Genomic DNA, 24,474 nt, shown 5'->3' with positions numbered 1-24,474 from the left:
CTTAGCAACGGGACCTCACAGAGCTATGCTAAAAACATTAGCTATCCACCTACGCCAGCCAGCCCTCATCTGCTCATCAACACCCGTGCTCACCTGCGTTCCAGCGATCGACGGAGCGATGAAGGACTTCACCCGATCATCGATGCGGTCGGCGGCTAGCGTTGGATAGCGCGTCTGCTATACATCTCAAAGTCCTCCTGGTTGTGTTGCTGAAGCCAGCCGCTAATACACCGATCCCACCTACAGCTTTCTTCTTTGCAGTCTTCATTATTCATTAAACAAATTGCAAAAGATTCACCAACACAGATGTCCAGAATACTGTGGAATTTTGTGATGAAAACAGAGCTGTTTGTATTGGATACAATGTGTCCGAATACTTCCGTTTCAACGAATTACGTCACTCGCATACGTCATCATACATAGACGTTTTCAACCGGAAGTTTAGCTGGAAATTTAAAATTGCACTTTATAAGTTAACCCGGCCGTATTGGCATGTGTTGCAATGTTAAGATTTCATCATTGATATATAAACTATCAGACTGCGTGGTCGGTAGTAGTGGCTTTCAGTAGGCCTTTAAAGCCAATTGTGGGTCGCTCTCCAAGGTAAATGATGCACACTAATATGATATCATTATATTAAAAAAGTCTGTAGTAGTTTGTAGTTGCTTATCTAATTTCTTACGTAAAAGTGTGTTTCTTAAATTGTCATCTGCGGTCCCCTCCGAGAGTTCTCATAGAGTTTTTCCTTGCCCTGATGTGGGATCTGAGCCGAGGATGTCGTTGTGGCTTGTGCAGCCCTTTGAGACACTTGTGATTAAGGGCTATATAAATAAACTTTGATTGATTGATAAAGTTTGAAGAAAACAAGTGCATTTAAGACTTTCCTTGAAAAGTTTGTGGAATTCAACAGGACGTTTGTTTCAAAAAATAGAATTTTCACTTTTTATTGACACTAGTATGAGGACATGAGGGTGTCTGTGAGTGTAGAAAATAAGATACAAAACCAATTAAACACTATAATAATATACAAAACACAAAAGCAGTGAAGTTGGCACGTTGTGTATATGGTAAATAAAAACAGAATACAATGATTTGCTAATCCAACTTATATTCAATTGAATAGACTGCAAGGACAAGATATTTAATGTTCGAACTGGTAAACTTGATTGTTTGCAAATATTAGCTCATTTGGAATTTGATGCCTGCAACATGTTTCAAAAAAGCTGGCACAAGTGGCAAAATAGACTGAGAAAGTTGAGGAATGCTCATCAAAGACTTATTTGGAACATCCCACAGGTGAACAGGCTAATTGGGAACAGGTGGGTGCCATGATTGGGTATAAAAGCAGATTCCATGAAATGCTCAGTCATTCACAAACAAGGATGGGGCGAGGGTCACCACTTTGTCAACAAATGCGTGAGCAAATTGTTGAACAGTTTAAGAAAAAACTTTCTCAACCAGCTATTGCAAGGAATTGAGGGATTTCAGCATCTACGCTCTGTAATATCATCAAAGGGTTCAGAGAATCTGGAGAAATCACTTCAGCAAGGCCGAAAACCAACATTGAATGCCCGTGACCTTCGATCCCTCAGGCGGTACTGCATCAAAAACCGATATCAGTGTGTAAATGATATCACCACATGGGCTCAGGAACACTTCAGAAAACCACTGTCAGTAACTACAGTTGGTCGCTACATCTGTAAGTGCAAGTTAAAACTCTACTATGCAAAGCGAAAGCCATTTATCAACAACACCCAGAAACGCCGCCGGCTTCGCTGGGCCCGAGCTCATCTAAGATGGACTGATGCAAAGCTGAAAGGTGTTCTGTGGTCTGACGAGTCCACATTTCAAATTGTTTTTGGAACTATTCGACATCGTGTCATCCGGACCAAAGAGGGAACGAACCATCCAGACTGTTATAGGCGCACAGTTCAAAAGCCAGCATGTGTGATGGTATGGGGGTGTATTGGTGCCCAAGACATGGGTAACTTACATATCTGTGAAGGCACCATTAATGCTGAAAGGTATGTACAGGTTTCGGAGCAACATATGTTGCCATCCAAGCAACGTTATCATTGACGCCCCTGCTTATTTCAGCAAGAAAATGCCAAGCCACATTCTGCACGTGTTACAACAGCATGGTTTTGTAGTAAAAGAGTGCGGGTACTAGACTGGCCCGCCTGCAGTCCAGACCTGTCTCCCATTGAAAATGTGTGGCTCATTATGAAGCCTAAAATAGCACAAGGGAGACCCCCGGACTGTTGAACAACTTAAGCTGTACATCAAGCAAGAATGGGAAAGAATTCCACCTGAGAAGCTTCAAAAATGTGTCTCCTCAGTTCCCAAACGTTTACGGAGTGTTGTTAAAAGGAAAGGCCATGTAACACAGTGGTGAACATGCCCTTTCCCAACTACTTTGGCACGTGTTGCAGCCATGAAATTCTAAGTTAATTATTATTTTAAAAAAATAATACTAAGGTTTGAACATGAAATATCTATAAGTTGAAAATAATTTGCAAATCATTGTATTCTCTTTTTATTCACACAACGTGTCAATTTCACTGCTTTTAGGTTTTGTAAACAAATTCCTGTCAAAACATGCGTTCTTCTCTCAGGAGAACTGCAGAAGTTTCTGCAAGCTTCTCCTGAGCGCCACCTTCTCCTCAGGCTTGCTGTCTGGTATCATGGTCGCACTCCTCTCCGCGCTCAGTCGGACGCCAGGCCTCTTCTCCCGCACCACCCTGAGCCCCTCCGGCGTGATGTTCCTGCAGAAGTCCACCTGCACCTCCTCCAGGGCGGCGCCGTGAGCCACCAGGCCGTCCAGGACGCCGTCCGTGACGCGGACGCAGTTCTCCAGCCGGAGGCGGCGCAGCTTCCTGCAGCTCCGCAACAGCGAGACGACATCCTGATCTGTGATGTGAGCGCAGCCAGCCAGCTTCAAGGAGAGCAGGTTAGGGCACCTGCAGAGTGAACACACCACAATTACTGCTCTGACACACCACATGTCTTATAGCGGGAGGGGATTAGTTTGTGTACAGAGGGACTAGTCTTAAGTAAGCAGTGCTGCTTGGCGCGTGTGTGTGTGTGTGTGTGTGTGTGTGTGTGTGTGTGTGTGTGTGTGTGTGTGTGTGTGTGTGTGTGTGTTTACGCCATGAAAGAGAGGAAGGTATGATGAAAAGAGAAGCTCAGGAAGATGATCTGCTGGGCAATAAAGGCCTCGCTCCACCACCTCCCTCTGGGAATATAATGTATGTGTTTCATCTTCGCGGGCTGCAAGTTGCTCACGAGCAGCACAATAAGAGGATGTTTGATGAAGTACAAACCCCGTTTCCATATGAGTTGGGAAATTTGGTTAGATGTTAATATAAACAGAATACAATGATTTGCAAAGCATTTTCAACCCATATTCAGTTGAATATGCTACAAAGACAACATATTTGATAAACATTTTTTTTTTTGGCAAATAATCATTAACTTTAGAATTTGATGCCAGCAACACGTGACAAAGAAGTTGGGAAAGGTGGCAATAAATACTGATAAAGTTGAGGAATGCTCATCAAACACTTATTTGGAACATCCCACAGGTGAGCAGGCTAATTGGGAACAGGTGGGTGCCATGATTGGGTATAAAAGTAGATTCCATGAAATGCTCAGTCATTCACAAACAAGGATGGGGCGAGGGTCACCACTTTGTCAACAAATGCGTGAGCAAATTGTTGAACAGTTTAAGAAAAACCTTTCTCAACCAGCTATTGCAAGGAATTGAGGGATTTCAGCATCTACGCTCCGTAATATCATCAAAGGGTTCAGAGAATCTGGAGAAATCACTGCACGTAAGCAGCTAAGCCCGTGACCTTCGATCCCTCAGGCTGTACTGCATCAACAAGCGACATCAGTGTGTAAAGGATATCACCACATGGGCTCAGGAACACTTCAGAAACCCACTGTCAGTAACTACAGTTGGCCGCTACATCTGTAAGTGCAAGTTAAAACTCTCCTATGCAAGGCGAAAACCGTTTATCAACAACACCCAGAAACGCCGTCGGCTTTGCTGGGCCTGAGCTCATCTAAGATGGACTGATACAAAGTGGAAAAGTGTTCTGTGGTCTGATGAGTCCACATTTCAAATTGTTTTTGGAAACTGTGGACGTCGTGTCCTCCGGACCAAAGAGGAAAAGAACCATCCGGATTGTTATAGGCGCAAAGTGTAAAAGCCAGCATGTGTGATGGTATGGGGGTGTATTAGTGCCCAAGACATGGGTAACTTACACATCTGTGAAGGCGCCATTAATGCTGAAAGGTACATACTAGAGATGCGCGGATAGGCAATTATTTAATCCGCAACCGCATCACAAAAGTCGTCATTCACCCGCCATCCACCCGAACTAACATTTTATCAAAACCACAACCGCCCGCCACCCACCCGTTATTATATATCTAACATAGACGATGCAAGGCAGAAAGGAGACTGATCCAATGCAGCAGAAACATTCAATGCGTGCCAAAAAATACATAGTTAAATGTTGTTACCCACATACGAAAAACGAGCAGCACTCTTTGAAACAGGCAATTATTCATTAGGCACTGCTGCAGCTGTCACACCAAATTTCTTACCCACTACAAAAACCTTCCCCCCCCCCCCCCAGCGTCCTTTCTTTCTGCTGCTCGATCGCCGTTTTCTGCTGCATATTTCACTACGTCCAGCTTGTAATCTGCAGTATATGATTTCCTTTTCGGTGCCATTTTAGTTCAGTCCTTCTCAGTTGATGTGGTCCATTTTAATAGCTCCGGCAGTAGCGTATAGCATATAGCAGTTAGCATTCCAAAACCCACAATGCATCTCTGCCATGACTCGCCCCCGCCGAATTCTTAATGGTTGGCGTGTGAGTGACGATTGCTGACATGTGTGTGACGATGGCTGCCATTTGCTTTGTCGCTGACGCGAATTAAATAAATAATATTATTTGATATTTTACAATAATGTGTTAATAATTTCACACATAAGTCGCTCCGGAGTATACGTCTCACCCATGGCCAAACTTTGAAAAAAACTGCAACTTATAGTCCGAAAAATAAAAAAAAAATTTCGTCATGCATCCGCCCGACCCACGGATTATCTGCGGTTGTGTCCGCAAACCGCGCATCTCTAGTACATACAGCTTTTGGAGCAACATATGTTGCCATCCAAGCAACGCTACCATGGACGCCCCTGCTTATTTCAGCAAGACAATGCCAAGCCACGTGTTACATCAACGTGGCTTCATAGTAAAAGAGTGCGGGTACTAGACTGGCCTGCCTGTAGTCCAGACCTGTCTCCCATTGAAAATGTGTGAAGCCTAAAATAGCACAAGGGAGACCCCCGGACTGTTGAACAACTTAAGCTGTACATCAAGCAAGAATGGGAAAGAATTCCACCTGAGAAGCTTCAAAAATGTGTCTCCTCAGTTCCCAAACGTTTACTGAGTGTTGTTAAAAGGAAAGGCCATGTAACACAGTGGTGAACATGCCCTTTCCCAATTACTTTGGCACGTGTTGCAGCCATGAAATTCTAAGTTAATTATTATTTGCAAAAAATAAATAAAGTTTATCAGTTTGAACATCAAATATGTTGTCTTTGTAGTGCATTCAACTGAATATGGGTTGAAAATGATTTGCAAATCATTGTATTCCGTTTATATTTACATCTAACACAATTTCCCAACTCATATGGAAACGGGGTTTGCACAACTTGGCCAAGGGCTCATTTCATCTCCACACGTATTTGGCCGCTGACAAGAGGTGGCAGAGGGATGTCGCTCACGTCCGCTAATGCAGCTTACATAAAGACTTACATAATCTTACCGCTTTGCCACATGTGAGCCAAGCATATTCCAGTGGAGTGTGGCGGGCGCTGCCCCAGTAACCTTCCCTGCGTGCCACCGCAGCACATCCACGTGCACACGCACATGTGGCGTGATAACTTTGTAGTCCTTTATTTAAATACATGAATACAACCGCCCACAAAGGGAGATTCCCCCTGCTGACAGTTACATGAAGGCGAGAGATACAAAGTTACATAATACTCTCTCTCTCGTGACGACTCCCTATTTTTTTTCAATGTGCATACTTTTATGTTGCTCTCTAATTCTGATCATTAAAGTGTCCAAACTCCATACACAAATACACACACTCACATTTACTGTACAAACACACACGTACTGTACATACACAAGTACATATGCATACATACTCTCATGCATATACCGTATTTTTCGGAGTATAAGTCGCATTTTTTGGGGAAATGTATTTGATAAAAGCCAACACCAAGAATAGACATTTGAAAGGCAATTTAAAATAAATAAAGAATAGTGAACAACAGGCTGAATAAGTGTACGTTATATGAGGCATAAATAACCAACTGAGAACGTGCCTGGTATGTTAACGTAACATATTATGGTAAGAGTCATTCAAATAACTATAACATATAGAACATGCTATACGTTTACCAAACAATCTGTCACTCCTAATCGCTAAATCCCATGAAATCTTATACGAGCGATTCGGACCGAGAAAGCGACGATTATCCCATTAATTTGAGCGAGGATGAAAGATTTGTGGATGAGGAACGTGAGAGTGAAGGACTAGAATGCAGTGCAGGACGTATCTTTTTTCGCTCTGACCGTAATTTAGGTAAAAGGGCTCATTGGATTCCACACTTTCTCCTTTTTCTATTGTGGATCACAGATTTGTATTTTAAACCACCTCGGATACTATATCCTCTTGAAAATGAGAGTCGAGAACGCAAAATGGACATTCACAGTGACTTTTATCTCCACTACAATACATCGGCGAAGCACTTTAGCTACGGAGCTAACGTGATAGCATCGGGCTCAAATGCAGATATAAACAAAATAAATAAACCACTGACTGGAAGGATAGACAGAAAATCAACAATACTATTAAACCATGGACATGTAAATACACGGTTAATAATTTCCAGCTTGGTGAAGCTTAAAAATGCTGTTGCTAATGACGCCATTAAAGCTAACTTAGCTACAGGACCTCACAGAGCTATGATAAAAACATTAGCACTCCACCTACGCCAGCCAGCCCTCATCTGCTCATCAACACCCGTGCTCACCTGCGTTCCAGCGATTGACGGAAGGATGAAGGACTTCACCCGATCATCCGTGCGGTCGGCGGCTAGTGTGTCTGCTATCCAAGTCAAAGTCCTCCTGGTTGTGTTGCTGCAGCCAGCCGCTAATACACCGATCCCCCCTACAGCTTTCTTCTTTGCAGTCTCCATTGTTCATTAAACAAATTGCAAAAGATTCACCAACACAGATGTCCAGAATACTGTGGAATTTTGAGATGAAAACAGAGCTTTTTTGTATTGGATTCAATGGTGTACCAATACTTCCGTTTATTTAGTGACGTCACACGCATACGTCATCATACATAGACGTTTTCAACCGGAAGTTTAGCGGGAAATTTAAAATTGCACTTTATAAGTTAACCCGGCCGTATTGGCATGTGTTGCAATGTTAAGATTTCATCATTGATATATAAACTATCAGACTGCGTGGTCGGTAGTAGTGGCTTTCAGTAGGCCTTTAAGTAACGTTTATGACAACCTTTTTCCAAAACACAATACAGAATGTGAGGTATAACTAGGGATGATGTTTGATAAGGAATTATCGAGTTCGAGCCTATTATCGAATCCTCTTATCAAACCGATTCCTTATCGATTCTCTTATCGAGTCCAGATAGGTTGTTGTATATGGAAAAAACACACAATATTTGGTTTAACAAAAGCTCACTTTTATTATATAATAAAAAAAATAAAATCTAATAAATAAATAAATATTGACTGTTACCCACCTAAAAAAATAAAATAAAAAAAATAAATATTGACTGTTGTTACCCAAAGTATATTAAGTGGGATTTTTCAGAGAAACAAATACATACAGTAACACAAAAACAACCTGTCTCTGTGATCACTATAGGTGTATAAATAATAATATAGTGTTAAATAAAATCAGTCCCTTGGGCACAAAACTGAAAATAATACAGCTCTCCAAAAAGTGCACTTCTGCTGCTATTTGACATAACTGTTTGTTATGATGCTTTGACATTTTTGCACTTTATTTCTTTATTGAAAGAACATTCTATGAAGAGAAAGGTTATTTGCAAATGTGGTTACAATGCTAATAAATGAAAAGTTAAAGCTAAAAAAAGAAATACACTTTATTGAGTTAACATTATTTCTTTATGGGGGAAAAATGTTATGAGCTAGAGAATATAACAACTACACTACCCAGCATGCAACGGGAGTTACGAGCATGCGCGGTAGCCCCGAAAAGTGTTGCATGTTGCCACGCTGTGAAAGTAAACGTCAAGAACTCAGCCAACACGCCTCGTCTGCATTATTTATAATTAGACAGACAACACATATACAGTGGGATTTTGTTTTGTTTACAAGGAAAGAAAAACAAAAGTTAAAAAAGGGAGATATGTTGTATATATATGTATGTGCTGCGGTTGCTTTAAGAACGTTGCGACAGCTGCCGTAAAGGAGGTGCGTTGCTATGTTTCCGGTTGGTCGTAAAAGTGTTCGTCATGTGTTTTACCCTGCTAAAATCTCTCAGTAAAGTTATTCGATGGATTATAGCTTTTGTTTTGAACTTTATTACACTTTGGAGCGCTTTTTCCCATCCATTGTTTTCCTGCTTTCGCTATCTGCGCCTAATGACGTCATTTCTTGTGATGTCCCACGGAGCATTTCTGGTCGGGACGGGATTCGAATAAAGAACCAACTCTTTTCCTTTACTATAGTGGTCTCGATAACGGGTACCGGTTCTCAAAAAGGGATTCGAGTCCGAGGACTCGGTTCTTTTCTTATCAAACAACCGGGAAAACCGGTTTCGAGTATCATCCCTAGGTATAACAGGATAATGCATATGTTTATTATTTGTTTTCAAAAGGGTTACAAAAAAGTGGGACCCCAAAAATGTACCGTGGGACCCCATTTTGAAAATTCCTAGCACCGACACTGATGGAGTATTGGTGGGTGCAAAAACAGCAGCAGGCGGCTGTGGCCTGCGGGCCCGTTCTAATACTAATCAAATATCATCCCAGGGGCCATAGGTCATTCTGGCCCGCGGGCCTTGACTTTGACACCTAGGATTAAAGGTCAAAGTTAGGGTCAACAATTTTTGGCCCGAGCTTTCTACCAGTCATAGTTTTTCAAAAGTGTTAGTTGTTGAGAAGATCAACAACCCTATTGATTTTGAACAAAATGCTAGCGGAGGTGATAAAAATCCGCACATGTCCAAAAATATCTTCCCACGTTTTTGTTTACAGTTTCGAAGCGGTCACATGTGTTTCACACTTTTTGGGACGATTCCTACCCGTCAGATGAAGGACTCTGCAAGGTGTCTGGTACATATGTGACACTGAGGTCAGGGGTCATACAGTACAAGTTACTGTTCCTAGCGTGTTCGAGGTTATCTGAGGAATGGTCAGCTCTCAGGACAGAAGTCACATTACAGTCCTCATGTGGACATTTTTGGACAGCTAAGGGAGCTTTATTATACAAATAAGATTCATTATTTTTTCTTTCCATGGAAGACGAGTTCAGGCTGCCATGAATCAAATAATAATTGCACACTGTGAGCCTTGTGACATTTCTCAAAAGAACTACAATGACCTCAATAACCAATAAATTGCCTTCCCAACGCTTATTTTATCTACACAAAATGATGCAGACAAGTTCACATTCAGGTTGGAGGTGTTTGTTTGCAACATCTTATACCGTATTTTCCGGACCTTAGTGCGCACTGGATTATAAAGGATGGTCTATTTTTGATCTTTTTTCATATATAAGGCGCGCGAATTATAGGGCACATTTAAAGGCCTACTGAAAGCCACTACTACCGACCACGCAGTCTGATAGTTTATATATCAATGATGAAATCTTAACATTGCAACACATGCCAATACGGCCGGGTTAACTTATAAAGTGCAATTTTAAATTTCCCGCTAAACTTCCAGTTGAAAACGTCTATGTATGATGACGTATGCGCGTGACGTCCATGGTTGAAACGGAAGTATTAGGACACCATTGTATCCAATACAAACAGTTCTGTTTTCATCTCAAAATTCCACAGTATTCTGGACATCTGTGTTGGTGAATCTTTTGCAATTTGTTTAATGAACAATGAAGACTGCAAAGAAGAAAGTTGTAGGTGGGATCTGTGTATTAGCGGCTGGCTGCAGCAACACAACCAGGAGGACTTTGAGTTGGATAGCAGACGCGCTATCCGACGCTAGCCGCCGACCGCATTGATGATCGGGTGAAGTCCTTCGTCGCGCCATCGATCGCTGGAACGCAGGTGAGCACGGGTGTTGATGAGCAGATGAGGGCTGGCTGGCGTAGGTGGATAGCTAATGTTTTTAGCATAGCTCTGTGAGGTCCCGTAGCTAAGTTAGCTTCAATGGCATCGTTAGCAACAGCATTGTTAAGCTTCGCCAGGCTGGAAAGCATTAACCGTGTATTTACATGTCCATGGTTTAATAGTATTGTTGATCTGCTGTCTATCCTTCCAGTCAGGGGTTTATTTATTTTGTTTCTATCTGCATTTAAGCATGATGCTGTCACGTTAGCTCCGTAGCTAAAGTGCTTTGCAGATGTATTGTCGTGGAGATAAAAGTCACTGTGAATGTCCATTTCGCATTCTCGACTCTCATTTTCAAGAGGATATAGTATCCGAGGTGGTTTAAAATACAAATCCGTGATCCACAATAGAAAAAGGAAAAAGTGTGGAATCCAATGAGCCAGCTTGTACCTAAGTTACGGTCAGAGCGAAAAAAGATACGTCCTGCACTGCATTCTAGTCCTTCACTCTCACGTTCCTCATCCACGAATCTTTCATCCTCGCTCAAATTAATGGGGTAATCGTGGCTTTCTCGGTCCGAATCGCTCTCGCTGCTAGTGTAAACAATGGGGAAATGTGAGGAGCCCTTCAACCTGTGACGTCACGCTACTTCCGGTACAGGCAAGGCTTTTTTTATCAGCGACCAAAAGTTGCGAACTTTATCGTCGATGTTCTCTACTAAATCCTTTCAGCAAAAATATGGCAATATCGCGAAATGATCAAGTATGACACATAGAATGGATCTGCTATCCCCGTTTAAATTAAAAAAAATTCATTTCAGTAGGCCTTTAAAGGAGTCATATTTTTTGTCTAAATGTAAAAGACTTCCTTGTGGTCTACATAACATGTAATGGTGGTTCTTTGGTCAAAATGTTGCATGGATGATGTTTTACACATCATCTTCAAGCCGCTTTCTGACAGTCGCTTCAGGATGCACCGTTTTGTGGCCGCTCTTATTTATGTGGCTCACCTTGAACAGCGTCTTCTCCTCTTCTTGTAGCGGTGTAGCGTGCAAGGACGGGAGTGGAAGAAGTGTCAAATGATGGCGCTAACTGTTTTAATGACATTCACACTTTACTTCGATCAATAACGGAGCAGCATCTCCTCATCTGCCGGAAATGTGTCCCGTGAAAAACTGTCCGACCAGAACTCTCTAGTAACTAAAGTTCCTTGGGTGGATAATGTAAACTCACTACACCGGTATGTTTTAGCGCTTTCATGGTGAGTTTACTGACAGATATAAGTAAGAACTTTACACTACTTTATATTAGAAATGGCAACAGCGGAGGATGAATGTCACATAACAAGAAGATAGAAAAAAAGAAGAAGTTTATCGACTACGGCGTCAGCACGGACTACAAAGGCAGACGCGCGCAATTTTTCAGGACTTATGCAGATCCCAAATACAGATCAGCAGGTATTACAAGGTAAGAAAAGTTGCTTTTGCATAATATTGCGAAACAAAACGGCAGATAATATGTCTTACCTTATACACACACCATAATAATACTGGTATGTTGAAGCACAGTACAATCCATCAAGCGGTGTGGCTTCATAGCTTACCAAAGTCCTACTAAAACATTTTGATAGATTTTTGAGCGCCGTGTGTAATGTTCTATAATTTCAATGGTACATTTAAAATGTTGGTGTTGCCGACTTGAATCATATCCTTTATGTGTGACTGCCATCATATTTCAGTCTACACGTATCTCTTATGTGTGACTGCCATCATATTGCAGTCTACATGTATCTCTTATGTGTGACTGCCATGTACTGGTCACACTTGTAATTTCACCATGTACCAAATAAAAAAGCTTTGAGGTCGGTAAGCACAAAATGATTCCGTACATTAGGCGCACCAGGTTATAAGGCGCACTGTCGAGTTTTGAGGAAAAATAAGGATTTTAGGTGCGCCTTATAGTCCATAAAATACGATACTTTAGATCGTCTTAACTGCTTTTTGTGTGCTTGTGAGAGTATCCGCAACACCCGGACAAAGCATGCTTGTGTTCCCGCTGGTTCGCAGTAGAAAGACTCCATTTATCTCCCGTGTGGAATTTGAATACGCTGCAAAGTGGCGTGTACACCACCCACCTTACGCTGTGTGTGTACACCACCCACCTTACACTGTGTGTGTACACCACCCACCTTACGCTGTGTGTTGACACCACCCACCTTACGCTGTGTGTGTACACCACCCATCTTACGCTGTGTGTTGATACCACCCACCTTACGCTGTGTGTACACCACCCATCTTACGCTGTGTGTGTACACCACCCACCTCACGCTGTGTGTTAATACCACCCACCTTACGCTGTGTGTGTACACCACCCACCTTACGCTGTGTGTTGACACCACCCACCTTACGCTGTGTGTGTACACCACCCATCTTACGCTGTGTGTTGATACCACCCACCTTACGCTGTGTGTACACCACCCATCTTACGCTGTGTGTGTACACCACCCACCTCACGCTGTGTGTTAATACCACCCACCTTACGCTGTGTGTGTACACCACCCACCTTACGCTGTGTGTTGATACCACCCACCTTACGCTGTGTGTGTATACCACCCACCTTACGCTGTGTGTGTATACACCACCCACCTTACGCTGTGTGTTGATACCACCCACCTTACGCTGTGTGTACACCACCCACCTTACACTGTGTGTGTACACCACCCACCTTACGCTGTGTGTTGACACCACCCACCTTACGCTGTGTGTGTACACCACCCATCTTACGCTGTGTGTTGATACCACCCACCTTACGCTGTGTGTACACCACCCACCTTACGCTGTGTGTGTACACCACCCACCTCACGCTGTGTGTTAATACCACCCACCTTACGCGGTGTGTGTACACCACCCACCTTACGCTGTGTGTTGATACCACCCACCTTACGCTGTGTGTGTATACCACCCACCTTACGCTGTGTGTGTATACACCACCCACCTTACGCTGTGTGTGTACACCACCCACCTTACGCTGTGTGTATACCACCCACCTTACGCTGTGTGTTGATACCACCCACCTTACGCTGTGTGTTGATACCACCCCCCTTACGCTGTGTGTATACCACCCACCTTACGCTGTGTGTTGATACCACCCACCTTACGCTGTGTGTTGATACCACCCCCCTTACGGTGTGTGTACACCACCCACCTTACGCTGTGTGTTGATACCACCCACCTTACGCTGTGTGTTGATACCACCCACCTTACGCTGTGTGTGTATACCACCCACCTTACGCTGTGTGTTGACACCACCCACCTTACGCTGTGTGTGTACACCACCCATCTTACGCTGTGTGTTGATACCACCCCCCTTACGGTGTGTGTACACCACCCACCTTACGCTGTGTGTTGATACCACCCACCTTACGCTGTGTGTTGATACCACCCACCTTACGCTGTGTGTGTATACCACCCACCTTACGCTGTGTGTATACACCACCCACCTTACGCTGTGTGTTGATACCACCCACCTTACGCTGTGTGTACACCACCCACCTTACACTGTGTGTGTACACCACCCACCTTACGCTGTGTGTTGACACCACCCACCTTACGCTGTGTGTGTACACCACCCATCTTACGCTGTGTGTTGATACCACCCACCTTACGCTGTGTGTACACCACCCACCTTACGCTGTGTGTGTACACCACCCACCTCACGCTGTGTGTTAATACCACCCACCTTACGCTGTGTGTGTACACCACCCACCTTACGCTGTGTGTTGATACCACCCACCTTACGCTGTGTGTGTATACCACCCACCTTACGCTGTGTGTGTATACACCACCCACCTTACGCTGTGTGTGTACACCACCCACCTTACGCTGTGTGTATACCACCCACCTTACGCTGTGTGTTGATACCACCCACCTTACGCTGTGTGTTGATACCACCCCCCTTACGCTGTGTGTATACCACCCACCTTACGCTGTGTGTTGATACCACCCACCTTACGCTGTGTGTTGATACCACCCCCCTTACGGTGTGTGTACACCACCCACCTTACGCTGTGTGTTGATACCACCCACCTTACGCTGTGTGTTGATACCACCCACCTTACGCTGTGTGTGTATACCACCCACCTTACGCTGTGTGTTGACACCACCCACCTTACGCTGTGTGTGTACACCACCCATCTTACGCTGTGTGTTGATACCACCCACCTTACGCTGTGTTGACACCACCCACCTTACGCTGTGTGTGTACACCACCCATCTTACGCTGTGTGTTGATACCACCCACCTTACGCTGTGTGTTGACACCACCCACCTTACGCTGTGTGTGTACACCACCCATCTTACGCTGTGTGTTGATACCACCCACCTTACGCTGTGTTGACACCACCCACCTTACGCTGCGTGTGTACAACCCACCTTACGCTGTGTGTGTACACCACCCACCTTACGCTGTGTGTGTACACCACCCAACTCGCGCTGTGTGTTGATACTCTGGGTGCACGCTAATCAGAGAGCAGTGTCGTGGTCATCACGCTGCAAGGTGCAGTAAAAAGAGGAGCTGAGTGGATGCTTTATATCGTCTTCCATAAAAAGGTATGACACGCTCAGAGACGCAGGCAGGAAAGGACAGATGCACATGTTGCTTCCTCTGACAACAACAAAGAGACAATTGTAAGCTCCACCTGCATGCACAGACTGGGCGGAGCTCGGTTCCGAGTGGCCCTTGAACGCGCCCCCCCCCCACCCCCACCCCCACCCCCCATCAGGGCCTGTCTGCACCCACCCCTCCAACCCTCCATGTCATGTGCACCCAGCCCTGGACAGTTTGGGGAGGGGTCTATCAGTATGCTCTGAGCGATAGGCTCAAAGGCGTCAAAATAGAAGAGCCGGGACAAAGTAGGCGGTTCCAGTTCGGACTGGTTTCTCAGCTCATGTGCGGGGTCTCACATTTCACCAAACAGGAAACCCACACAGGGTCATTCAGGCTCTCTCTTCCTTGTCTTTGCAGCTGCACATCACTTCTCTGCGGCCGCCTGGAGGTGCATGAAAGACCTCATTACGCCTCTGCAGGCCTGACAGCCTTTGTGTTCTCACTTTGACAGGAAGTGCTTTTTTCTCCCAGTGAGCGATCAAATGCAGCTACTGCCGCACGGTTGATGAAAAGATAATTACATGTCTGTTATTGTCACTGGTGTCCCTCACAAGTGTCACACTGCTAATGCTCGAGTCATTTCCTTCCCTGTCACCAGTAGCAGCTCAAATGACACAATTATATCATGTATTCACCTTAAATATATCATGTATTCATCTTAAATATATCATGTATTCACCTTAAATATATCATGTATTCATCTTAAATATATCATGTATTAACCTTAAATATATCATGTATTCACCTTAAAGGCCTACTGAAAGCCACTACTACCGATCACGCAGTCTGATAGTTTATACATCAATGATGAAATCTTAACATTGCAACACATGCCAATACGGCCGGGTTAACTTATAAAGTACCATTTTAAATTTCCCGCGAAACTTCCGGTTGAAAACGTCTATGTATGATGACGTATGCGCGTGACGTCAATAGATAAACGGAAGTATTGGTACCCCATTGAATACAATACAAAAAATCTCTGTTTTCATTTCAAAGTTCCACAGTATTCTGGACATCTCTGTTGGTGAATCTTTTGCAATTTGTTTAATGAACAATGAAATGAAAACTGCAAAGAAGAAAGTTGTAGGTGGGATCGGTGTATTAGCGGCTGGCAGCAGCAACACAACCAGGAGGACTTACTTGGATAGCAGACGCGCTAGCCGCCAACCGCACGGATGATAGGGTGAAGTCCTTCGTCGCGCCGTCGATTGCTGGAACGCAGGTGAGCACGGGTGTTGATGAGCAGATGAGGGCTGGCTGGCGTAGGTGGAGCGCTAATGTTTTTATCATAGCTCTGTGAGGTCCGGTTGCTAAGTTAGCTTCAATGGCGTCGTTAGAAACAGCATTGTTAAGCTTTGCCAGGCTGAGAATTATTAACCGTGTATTTACATGTCCATGGTTTAGTAGTATTGTTGATCTTCTGTCTATCCTTCCAGTCAGGGATTTATTTATTTAGTTTCTACCTGCATTTGAGCCAGATGCTATCACGTTAGCTGCGTAGCTAAAGTGCTTCGCCGATGTATTGTCGTGGAGATAAAAGTCACTGTGAATGTCCATTTCGCGTTCTCGGCTCTCATTTTCAAGAGGATATAGTATCCGCGGTGGTTTAAAATACGAATCTGTGAACCACAATAGAAAAAGGAGAAAGTGTGGAATCCAATGAGCCCTTGTACCTAAGTTACGGTCAGAGCGAAAAAAGATACGTCCTGCACTGCCTCTTTAGTCCTTAACTCTCACTTTCCTCATCCACGAATCTTTTATCCTCGCTCAAATTAATGGGTAATCGTCGCTTTCTCGGTCCGAATCGCTCTCGCTGCTGCTGTAAACAATGGGGAAATGTGAGGAGCCTTTCAACCTGTGACGTCACGCTACTTCCGGTACAGGCAAGGCTTTTTTTTATCAGCGACCAAAACTTTATCGTCAATGTTCTTTACTAAATCCTTTCAGCAAAAATATGGCAATATCGCGAAATGATCAAGTATGACACATAGAATGGATCTGCTATCCCCGTTTAAATATTTAAAAAAATAATTTCAGTAGGCCTTCAAGCACAAAGCGCTGACTAACCATTTCAGTATTTGTGTGTGTTAATGGAGGACATGTTAGTCTGCACCACATTTAAAAAAAATCAGTCCTCAATTGATCAATTACTGGCCACAACATTCATAAAGTACCCTATTTTTCGGACTATAAGGCGCACTTAAAATCCTTTAATTTTCTCAAAAATCGACAGTGCGCCTTATAACCCGGTGCGCCTAATGTACGGCATGATTCTGATTATGCTTACCGACCTCGAAGCAATTTTATTTGGTACACGGTGTAAAGATAAGTGTGACCAGTAGATGGCAGTCACACATAAGAGATACGTTTAGACTGCAAAATGACGGCAGTAAACAACACCAAAATTTTAAATGTTCTATTGAGGATATAGAACATTACAAATGGCGCGCAAATATCTATAAAAATGCTTTTAGTACAACTTTGGTAAGCTATGAAGCCACACCGCTTGATGGATGGTACTGTGCTTCAACATACCAGTATTATTGTGTCCTGGGCATGACGTTAAAGTGCATCCGGCATTGGAGGCTCCTCTATGGGGTCTTGGGGTACTAGGAGGTTAACCCCTTTACTACTGTTCAATCAATCAATCAATCAATGTTTATTTATATAGCCCTAAATCACAAGTGTCTCAAAGGGCTGCACAAGCCACAACGACATCCTCGGTACAGAGCCCACATAAGGGCAAGGAAAAACTCACAACCCAGTGGGATGTCAATGAGAATGACTATGAGAAACCTTGGAGAGGACCGCAGGGGAGACCGGTGCAATGGACGTCAAGTGGGTCTGACATATTGTGAAAGTCCAGTCCATAGTGGATCTAACATAATAGTGAGAGTCCAGTCCATAGTGGATCTAGCATAATAGTGTGAGAGTCCAGTCCATAGTGGATCTAACATAATAGTGTGAGAGTCCAGTCCATAGTGGATCTAGCATAATAGTGTGAGAGTCCAGTCCATAGTGGATCTAGCATAATAGTGAGAGTCCAGTCCATAGTGGGGACTATAACATACTGTTACCCCAGGTGGCCCTTGGCAAAGGCCTAGTACCTGACTGCCCCCTAGCCAGGGATACGGTGAAGACCTCAACGGCGGAGCAGGCGGAAGACAGTAGATTTAAGAACTACCACAACGGCTGCGATGGCGGAAGAAGGCTGCAGCAGAAAAGGGTCCCCAGTCGTCTTGGACTCCATGCTACTGGACCCTGACCCAGTGTTGACTGTCTGTGCACCAGTCTCCCCATGTAAAACAAAGTCACGCACAGGCATCCTCCATAAAGGGATACACCCCTACCAGGAGGATCGTCATACTCGTTTGAGTGACCGCCGATGACGAGTATTATTATGGTGTGTGTATAAGGTAAGACATTATCTGGTGTTGTTTCGCAATATTATGCAAAAGCAACTTTTCTTACCTTCTGGTACCTGCTGATGTGTATTTGGGATCTGCATAAGTCCTGAAATTGTGTGCGTGTCCGCAATTGTAGTCTGTGCCAACACCGTAGTGGATAAGCTTCTTCTTTTTCTCTATCTTCTTGTTATGTGACATTCATCCTCCACTGTTGCCATTCCCATTATAAAGTAGTGTAAAGTTCTTACTTATATCTAAAGAGCTAAAACATACCGGTGTAGTGAGTTTACATTATTCACCCAAGGAACTTTAGTTATTAGAGAGTTCCGGTCGGACGTTTTTTCACGGGACACATTTCCGGCGTTGTTGTTGCACTAGTGAGCCACGGATGAGGAGATGCTGCTCCGTTATTGCGGCAAATTAATTATGTTTTTTTTTACATGTCACATTATCACTGGAGGGCTAGAGGACAAGGAATAGCTAAACACGCTACTCTACATATGAAGAGGATACAAGAAAACATAGCTAACCGCAAAGCTAGAGCGCTTGAATGTAAACAAAGGTGGGCACTAATATTGACAAGTATATATCAGTATAAGGTATATCAACACAATCTTTTATTATCATAAAATAGTTTTGTGTTGTTTTTGTTATTCATTCATAAAAAGGTCCCAGGACACAGAGGACTATAAGATGAAGACCCAAAGGATTTAAATAAGAGACAATGGTAGTTTTTCCCTTATGTTTAGCAATCCTGTGTTTTTGTCTGATTGTATCCATTTTCTACCACTTGTCCCTCTCGGGACTTTATTCTGATTGTAATTATGATCAACAAAATAATCATTCAATGATCTTGAAAATTTCAAGACATTTTAAGGTCAATTTAAAGGCCTACTGAAATGAAATGTTCTTATTTAAACGGGGATAGCAGATCCATTCTGTGTCATACTTGATCATTTCGCGATATTGCCATATTTTTGCTGAAAGGATTTAGTAGAGAACATCGACGATAAAGTTCGCAACTTTTGGTCGCTGATAAAAAAAGCCTTGCCTGTACCGGAAGTAGCGTGACGTCGCAGGTTGAAGGGCTCTTCACATTTCCCCATTGTTTACAATGCAGCGAGAGCGATTCGGACCGAGAAAGCGACGATTACCCCATTAATTTGAGCCAGGATGAAAGATTCGTGGATGAGGAACGTGAGAGTGAAGGATTAGAGTGCAGTGCAGGACGTATCTTTTTTCACTCTGACTGTAACTTAGGTACAAGCTGGCTCATTGGATTCCACACTTTCTCCTTTTTCTATTGTGGATCACGGATTTGTATTTTAAACCACCTCGGATACTATATCCTCTTGAAAATGAGAGTCGAGAACGCAAAATGGACATTCACAGTGACTTTTATCTCCACGACAATACATCGGCGAAGCACTTTAGCTACGGAGCTAACGTGATAGCATCGTGCTTAAATGCAGATAGAAACAAAAGAAATAAGCCCCTGACTGGAAGGATAGACAGCAGATCAACAATACTACCAAACTCTGGACCTGTAACTACACGGTTAATGCTGTACCGCCGGACGAAGCCTAGCAATGCTGTTGCTAACGACGCCATTGAAGCTAACTTAGCTACGGGACCTCACAGAGCTATGCTAAAAACATTAGCTATCCACCTACGCCAGGCAGCCCTCATCTGCTCATCAACACCTGTGCTCACCTGCGTTCCAGCGATCGACGGCGTGACGAAGGACTTCACCCGATCATCGATGCGGTCGGCGGCTAGCGTCGGATAGCGCGTCTGCTATCCAAGTCAAAGTCCTCCTGGTTGTGTTGCTGCAGCCAGCCGCTAATACACCGATCCCACCTACAGCTTTCTTCTTTGCAGTCTCCATTGTTCATTAAACAAATTGCAAAAGATTCACCAACACAGATGTCCAGAATACTGTGGAATTTTGCGAAGAAAACCGAGCTTTTTTGTATTGGGATACAATGTGTCCGAATACTTCCGTTTCAACCATTGACGTCACGCGCATACGTCATCATACATAGACGTTTTCAACCGGAAGTTTGGCGGGAAATTTAAAATTGCACTTTATAAGTTAACCCGGCCGTATTGGCATGTGTTGCAATGTTAAGATTTCATCATTGATATATAAACTATCAGACTGCGTGGTCGGTCGTAGTGGCTTTCAGTAGGCCTTTAAGTATCAGTATGACAAATTCTGCCCCTGTTACTACTTGGTATTGGCTAACCAAATTAGCAATATCACCAAAAACTAATGGTAACAACAGACTAATAATTGCTCATTATATTTTAACAGCAGTGTAGAAAAAGCTACATTACAACAGAAAGTAACCAAATATTAACAGTAAATTAGCAACTAGATTAATAACAGTTTTGACAAAATAAAGAAAATGATGCAATATGTTACCGCATACGTCAGCAGCTTAATTGGGAGCCTTTGCAACCTGTTTTGAAATGCTTCTATTATCATTTCTATGCCAAATAATATATCGTTATCGTAAGAGGCTGCAATATAGATTTTAGGCAATGTCACCCATCCCTATCTAACTGAGCTACCTGAATGGGGGGCCAAATATTAGAAACAACTCTCAGCAGTGCTGCAACTACATCGATCATCTGTATTCAATTCATATCTACCAGCATATTCAAATGAAGCAATATCTTTGAGAAGGAAATTCTTAAATGGCATAATAGTGTATAAGTATAGTGAATTATATTTATTTAGCGCTTTTCTCTACAGACTCAAAGCGCTTTACATAATGAAACCCATCATCTACATCACAGGTGTCAAACTCAAGGCCCGGGAGCCAGTTCTGGCCCGCCACATCATTCTATGTGGCCCACGAAAGCCTGGAAACAATGGGTTTCAATAAAATACTTTTATTTTATTTTACTAAATACATTCGTTATTTTTTTTGACAGAAAAAAATGCATATTTTAAACTTTAATATCTGATCATGCCAATTATATTATTATATACTGTATTGTGTGAGATAAAAACAAATAGTTAAATATCTGCTTGTCACTTTTATTTATGATTTCAAAACAAGTTATACATAAAAAAAATCGAATAATCAAATGCAAATGCATTTCGATTAATCATGGCGACTTATCCAGGGTGTACCCCGCCTTCCACCCCAATGCCGCTGAGACCCCGTGACTCCGAAAGGGACAAGTGACACAAAATGGATGGATGGATGATTAATCACAGGTTATTACCCGCATGCATAATGTAAATTAATATAAAAAAATCGTCCCTCTGAAAGCCGCCATTACTGCGATGAAAATGTGTTTGACACCCCTGATCTACATCTTTGAACTACAGTTAGACCACTGTGGGTGGGTACAGTGTCTGGCCCAAGGACACAACGGCGGCGACTGTGATGGGATCGAACTTGAAACCCTCAAGTTGCTAATGGAGTGGCCTGTATAATGCATAGTTATTGCATGGCGCAGTGGTTTGGCGTCACAGTCCTTGAGAATGTTGCACGATTGTGTTTGTCCATTTTCTGTAGTGGACTGAACATGCAATATGATAAAGCCAGTGACACACACACACACACACACACACACACACACACACACACACTCACATGCGGCAGACATGAGCCAGGAAGGTGCTGACCAATCCCTCATGTTTGCTGCAGATGTCCCTCTGAAAGGAGCTCTTCAGCCAGTCCTCGATGTTGCACACCTTCAGGACCCTGCTGGAGTACCAGCAGACAGACAGGTAACGCAAGGAGACTCCCAGCACAAAGTTGTCCCTCCTCAGCTCAGAGGGCGAGCAGAAATGGAGCAGGTTCCAGAGGCGGGGGTCCAGGAAGACGTCACGCAGCCGCTCGCAGGTAAGAGACAAACTCCTTCGGCTGTCTTTGTCCAGGAAGGAGAAAAGGTGCAGGAGACACTCCCGGTTGAGCTGGTGGAGACGCATGGCGAGGCCTGGTCCCTGAGACGCAGACGGGCCTGATGGTAAGCAGCAACAATGAGCCTGCAGCTGGTATTGTGTGGCCTAGATACATGATGCCTCCTCGGGCGCGTGCTGCAGGCCTGCACATATAAGGCTGTGGAGGGGAGGCTATTTTGGGAAGACAACTGCCAGTGCAGTCAGAGAGGGAAGTGTTTGAGCCACTCGCTCCCTTTCCATCTGTCACGGCTCTCAACAGGCGGCCAACAGCCCACTGGGGTGAAGCAGATGTTTACACTGTCCTGGCCTAGTTATCTCACACACACTGAAACCTCCACAATGTCACACTCGCTTTAGAAACCCTTCTCCATTTCAATATTGCTTCACTTTCTCTCAATGCTGAATGATGTTATAGTTCAGGGGTCACCAACGCGGTGCCCGCGGGCACCAGGTAGCTCGTAAGGACCAGATGAGTAGCCCGCTGGCCTGTTCTAAAAATAGCTCAAATAGCAGCACTTACCAGTGAGCTGCCTCTATTTTTTAAATTTTATTTATTTACTAGCAAGCTGGTCTCGCTTTGCCCGACATTTTTATATCTAAGAGAGACAAAACTCAAATAGAATTTCAAAATCCAAGAAAATATTTTAAAGACTTGGTCTTCACTTGTTTAAATAAATTAATTCATTTCTTTACTTTGCTTCTTATAACTTTCAGAAAGACAATTTTAGAGAAAAAATACAACCCTAAAAATGATTTTAGGATTTTTAAGCACATATACCTTTTTACCTTTTAAATTCCTTCCTCTTCTTTCCTGACAATTTAAATCAATGTTCAAGTAAATTTATTTTTTTATTGTAAAGAATAATAAATACATTTTAATTTAATTCTTCATTTTAGCTTCTGTTTTTTCAACGAAGAATATTTGTGAAATATTTCTTCAAACTTACTATGATTCAAATTCAAAAAAATTATTCTGGCAAATCTACAAAATCTGCAGAATCAAATTTAAATCTTGTTATGGAAAATCTAGAAGAAATAATAATTTGTCTTTGTTAGAAATATAGCTTGGTCCAATTTGTTATATATTCTAACAAAGTGTAGATTGGATTTTAACCTATTTAAAACATGTCATCAAAATTCTAAAATTAATCTTAATCAGGAAAAATTACTTGTAATTTTCCATAAATTCTTTTTTTAATTTTTTCAAAAAGATTCGAATTAGCTAGTTTTTCTCTTCTTTTTTTCGGTTGAATTTTGAATTTTAAAGAGTCGAAATTGAAGATGAACTATGTTTCAAAATTTAATTGTCATTTTTTTTTGTGTTTTCTCCTCTTTTAAACCGTTCAATTAAGTGTAAATATCATTAATTATTAATAATAACATAGAGTTAAAGGTAAATTGAGCAAATTGGCTATTTCTGACAATTTAAGTGTGTATCAAACTGGTAGCCCTTCGCATTAATCAGTACCCAAGAAGTAGCTCTTGTTTTTAAAAAGGTTGGTGACCCCTGTTATAGTAAGTGTCTTACAATGTTCATCAGTTCAATGGACGGTCCATGAAGTATTCAAACAAGACATGCAGACACTTTTGCACATACTCATTATCAGAGGTGGGTAGAGTAGCCAGCAATTGTACTCAAGTAAGAGTACTGTTACTTTAGAGATGTATTACTCAAGTAAAAGTAAGGAGTAGTCACCCAAATATTTACTTGAGTAAAAGTACAAAGTATGTTGTGAAAAAACTAATCTAGTACTGAGTAACTGATGAGTAACCTGTTCGTTTAATGATGACGGCAACAAATAATGCACAAAAACATAAATATAGCAAAGAGCAAATTCAGAGCCAGGAATATCTCTTAAGCAACTAAAACAATAATATATATTAAATAATACATTAACATAAAAAAAATGAAGGCAAATTGAGCCACAATAACTTAACAGCAACATAGGCTCAGTAGGCAGAGATTACAAAGGTAAATAACAAGTTAGCCTTTACGCAAACCATAAACTGATAGGTGTGGGCTGCACCTGGGAACACACTGATTGGTGTTTCTATGCACGCGCGTGTGTGTGTGTGTCTGTGTGTGTGTGTGTGTGTCT

At 42.8% G+C, this 24,474-nt stretch overlaps 2 protein-coding genes across 2 annotated transcripts in view; both read right to left on the bottom strand.

Moving 5' to 3' along the window:
- Nucleotides 1-956: 956 nt before the first annotated feature.
- On the bottom strand, nucleotides 957-23,090 carry fbxl22 (F-box and leucine-rich repeat protein 22). The gene is made up of 2 exons (XM_062061161.1): nucleotides 22,065-23,090; nucleotides 957-2,960 (listed from the first exon to the last, which is right to left on the bottom strand). The coding sequence occupies exons 1-2, from the start codon at nucleotides 22,400-22,402 to the stop codon at nucleotides 2,612-2,614; spliced, it is 687 nt and encodes a 228-aa protein (XP_061917145.1). The 5' UTR covers nucleotides 22,403-23,090; the 3' UTR covers nucleotides 957-2,611.
- usp3 (ubiquitin specific peptidase 3) overlaps nucleotides 2,825-24,474 on the bottom strand; it is a 46,455-nt gene continuing 24,805 nt past the window's right edge. The window contains exon 16 of the mRNA XM_062061156.1: nucleotides 2,825-2,960. Coding sequence (XP_061917140.1) covers nucleotides 2,952-2,960 — 9 coding nt within the window. The 3' untranslated portion in view covers nucleotides 2,825-2,951. The remainder of the gene's footprint in view (nucleotides 2,961-24,474) is intronic.

The sequence above is a fragment of the Entelurus aequoreus genome, linkage group LG10 (genome assembly GCF_033978785.1).
Source record: "Entelurus aequoreus isolate RoL-2023_Sb linkage group LG10, RoL_Eaeq_v1.1, whole genome shotgun sequence".
NCBI classification, from domain to species: Eukaryota; Metazoa; Chordata; class Actinopteri; order Syngnathiformes; family Syngnathidae; genus Entelurus; species Entelurus aequoreus.
This window is presented reverse-complemented; position numbering and strand designations above follow the sequence as displayed.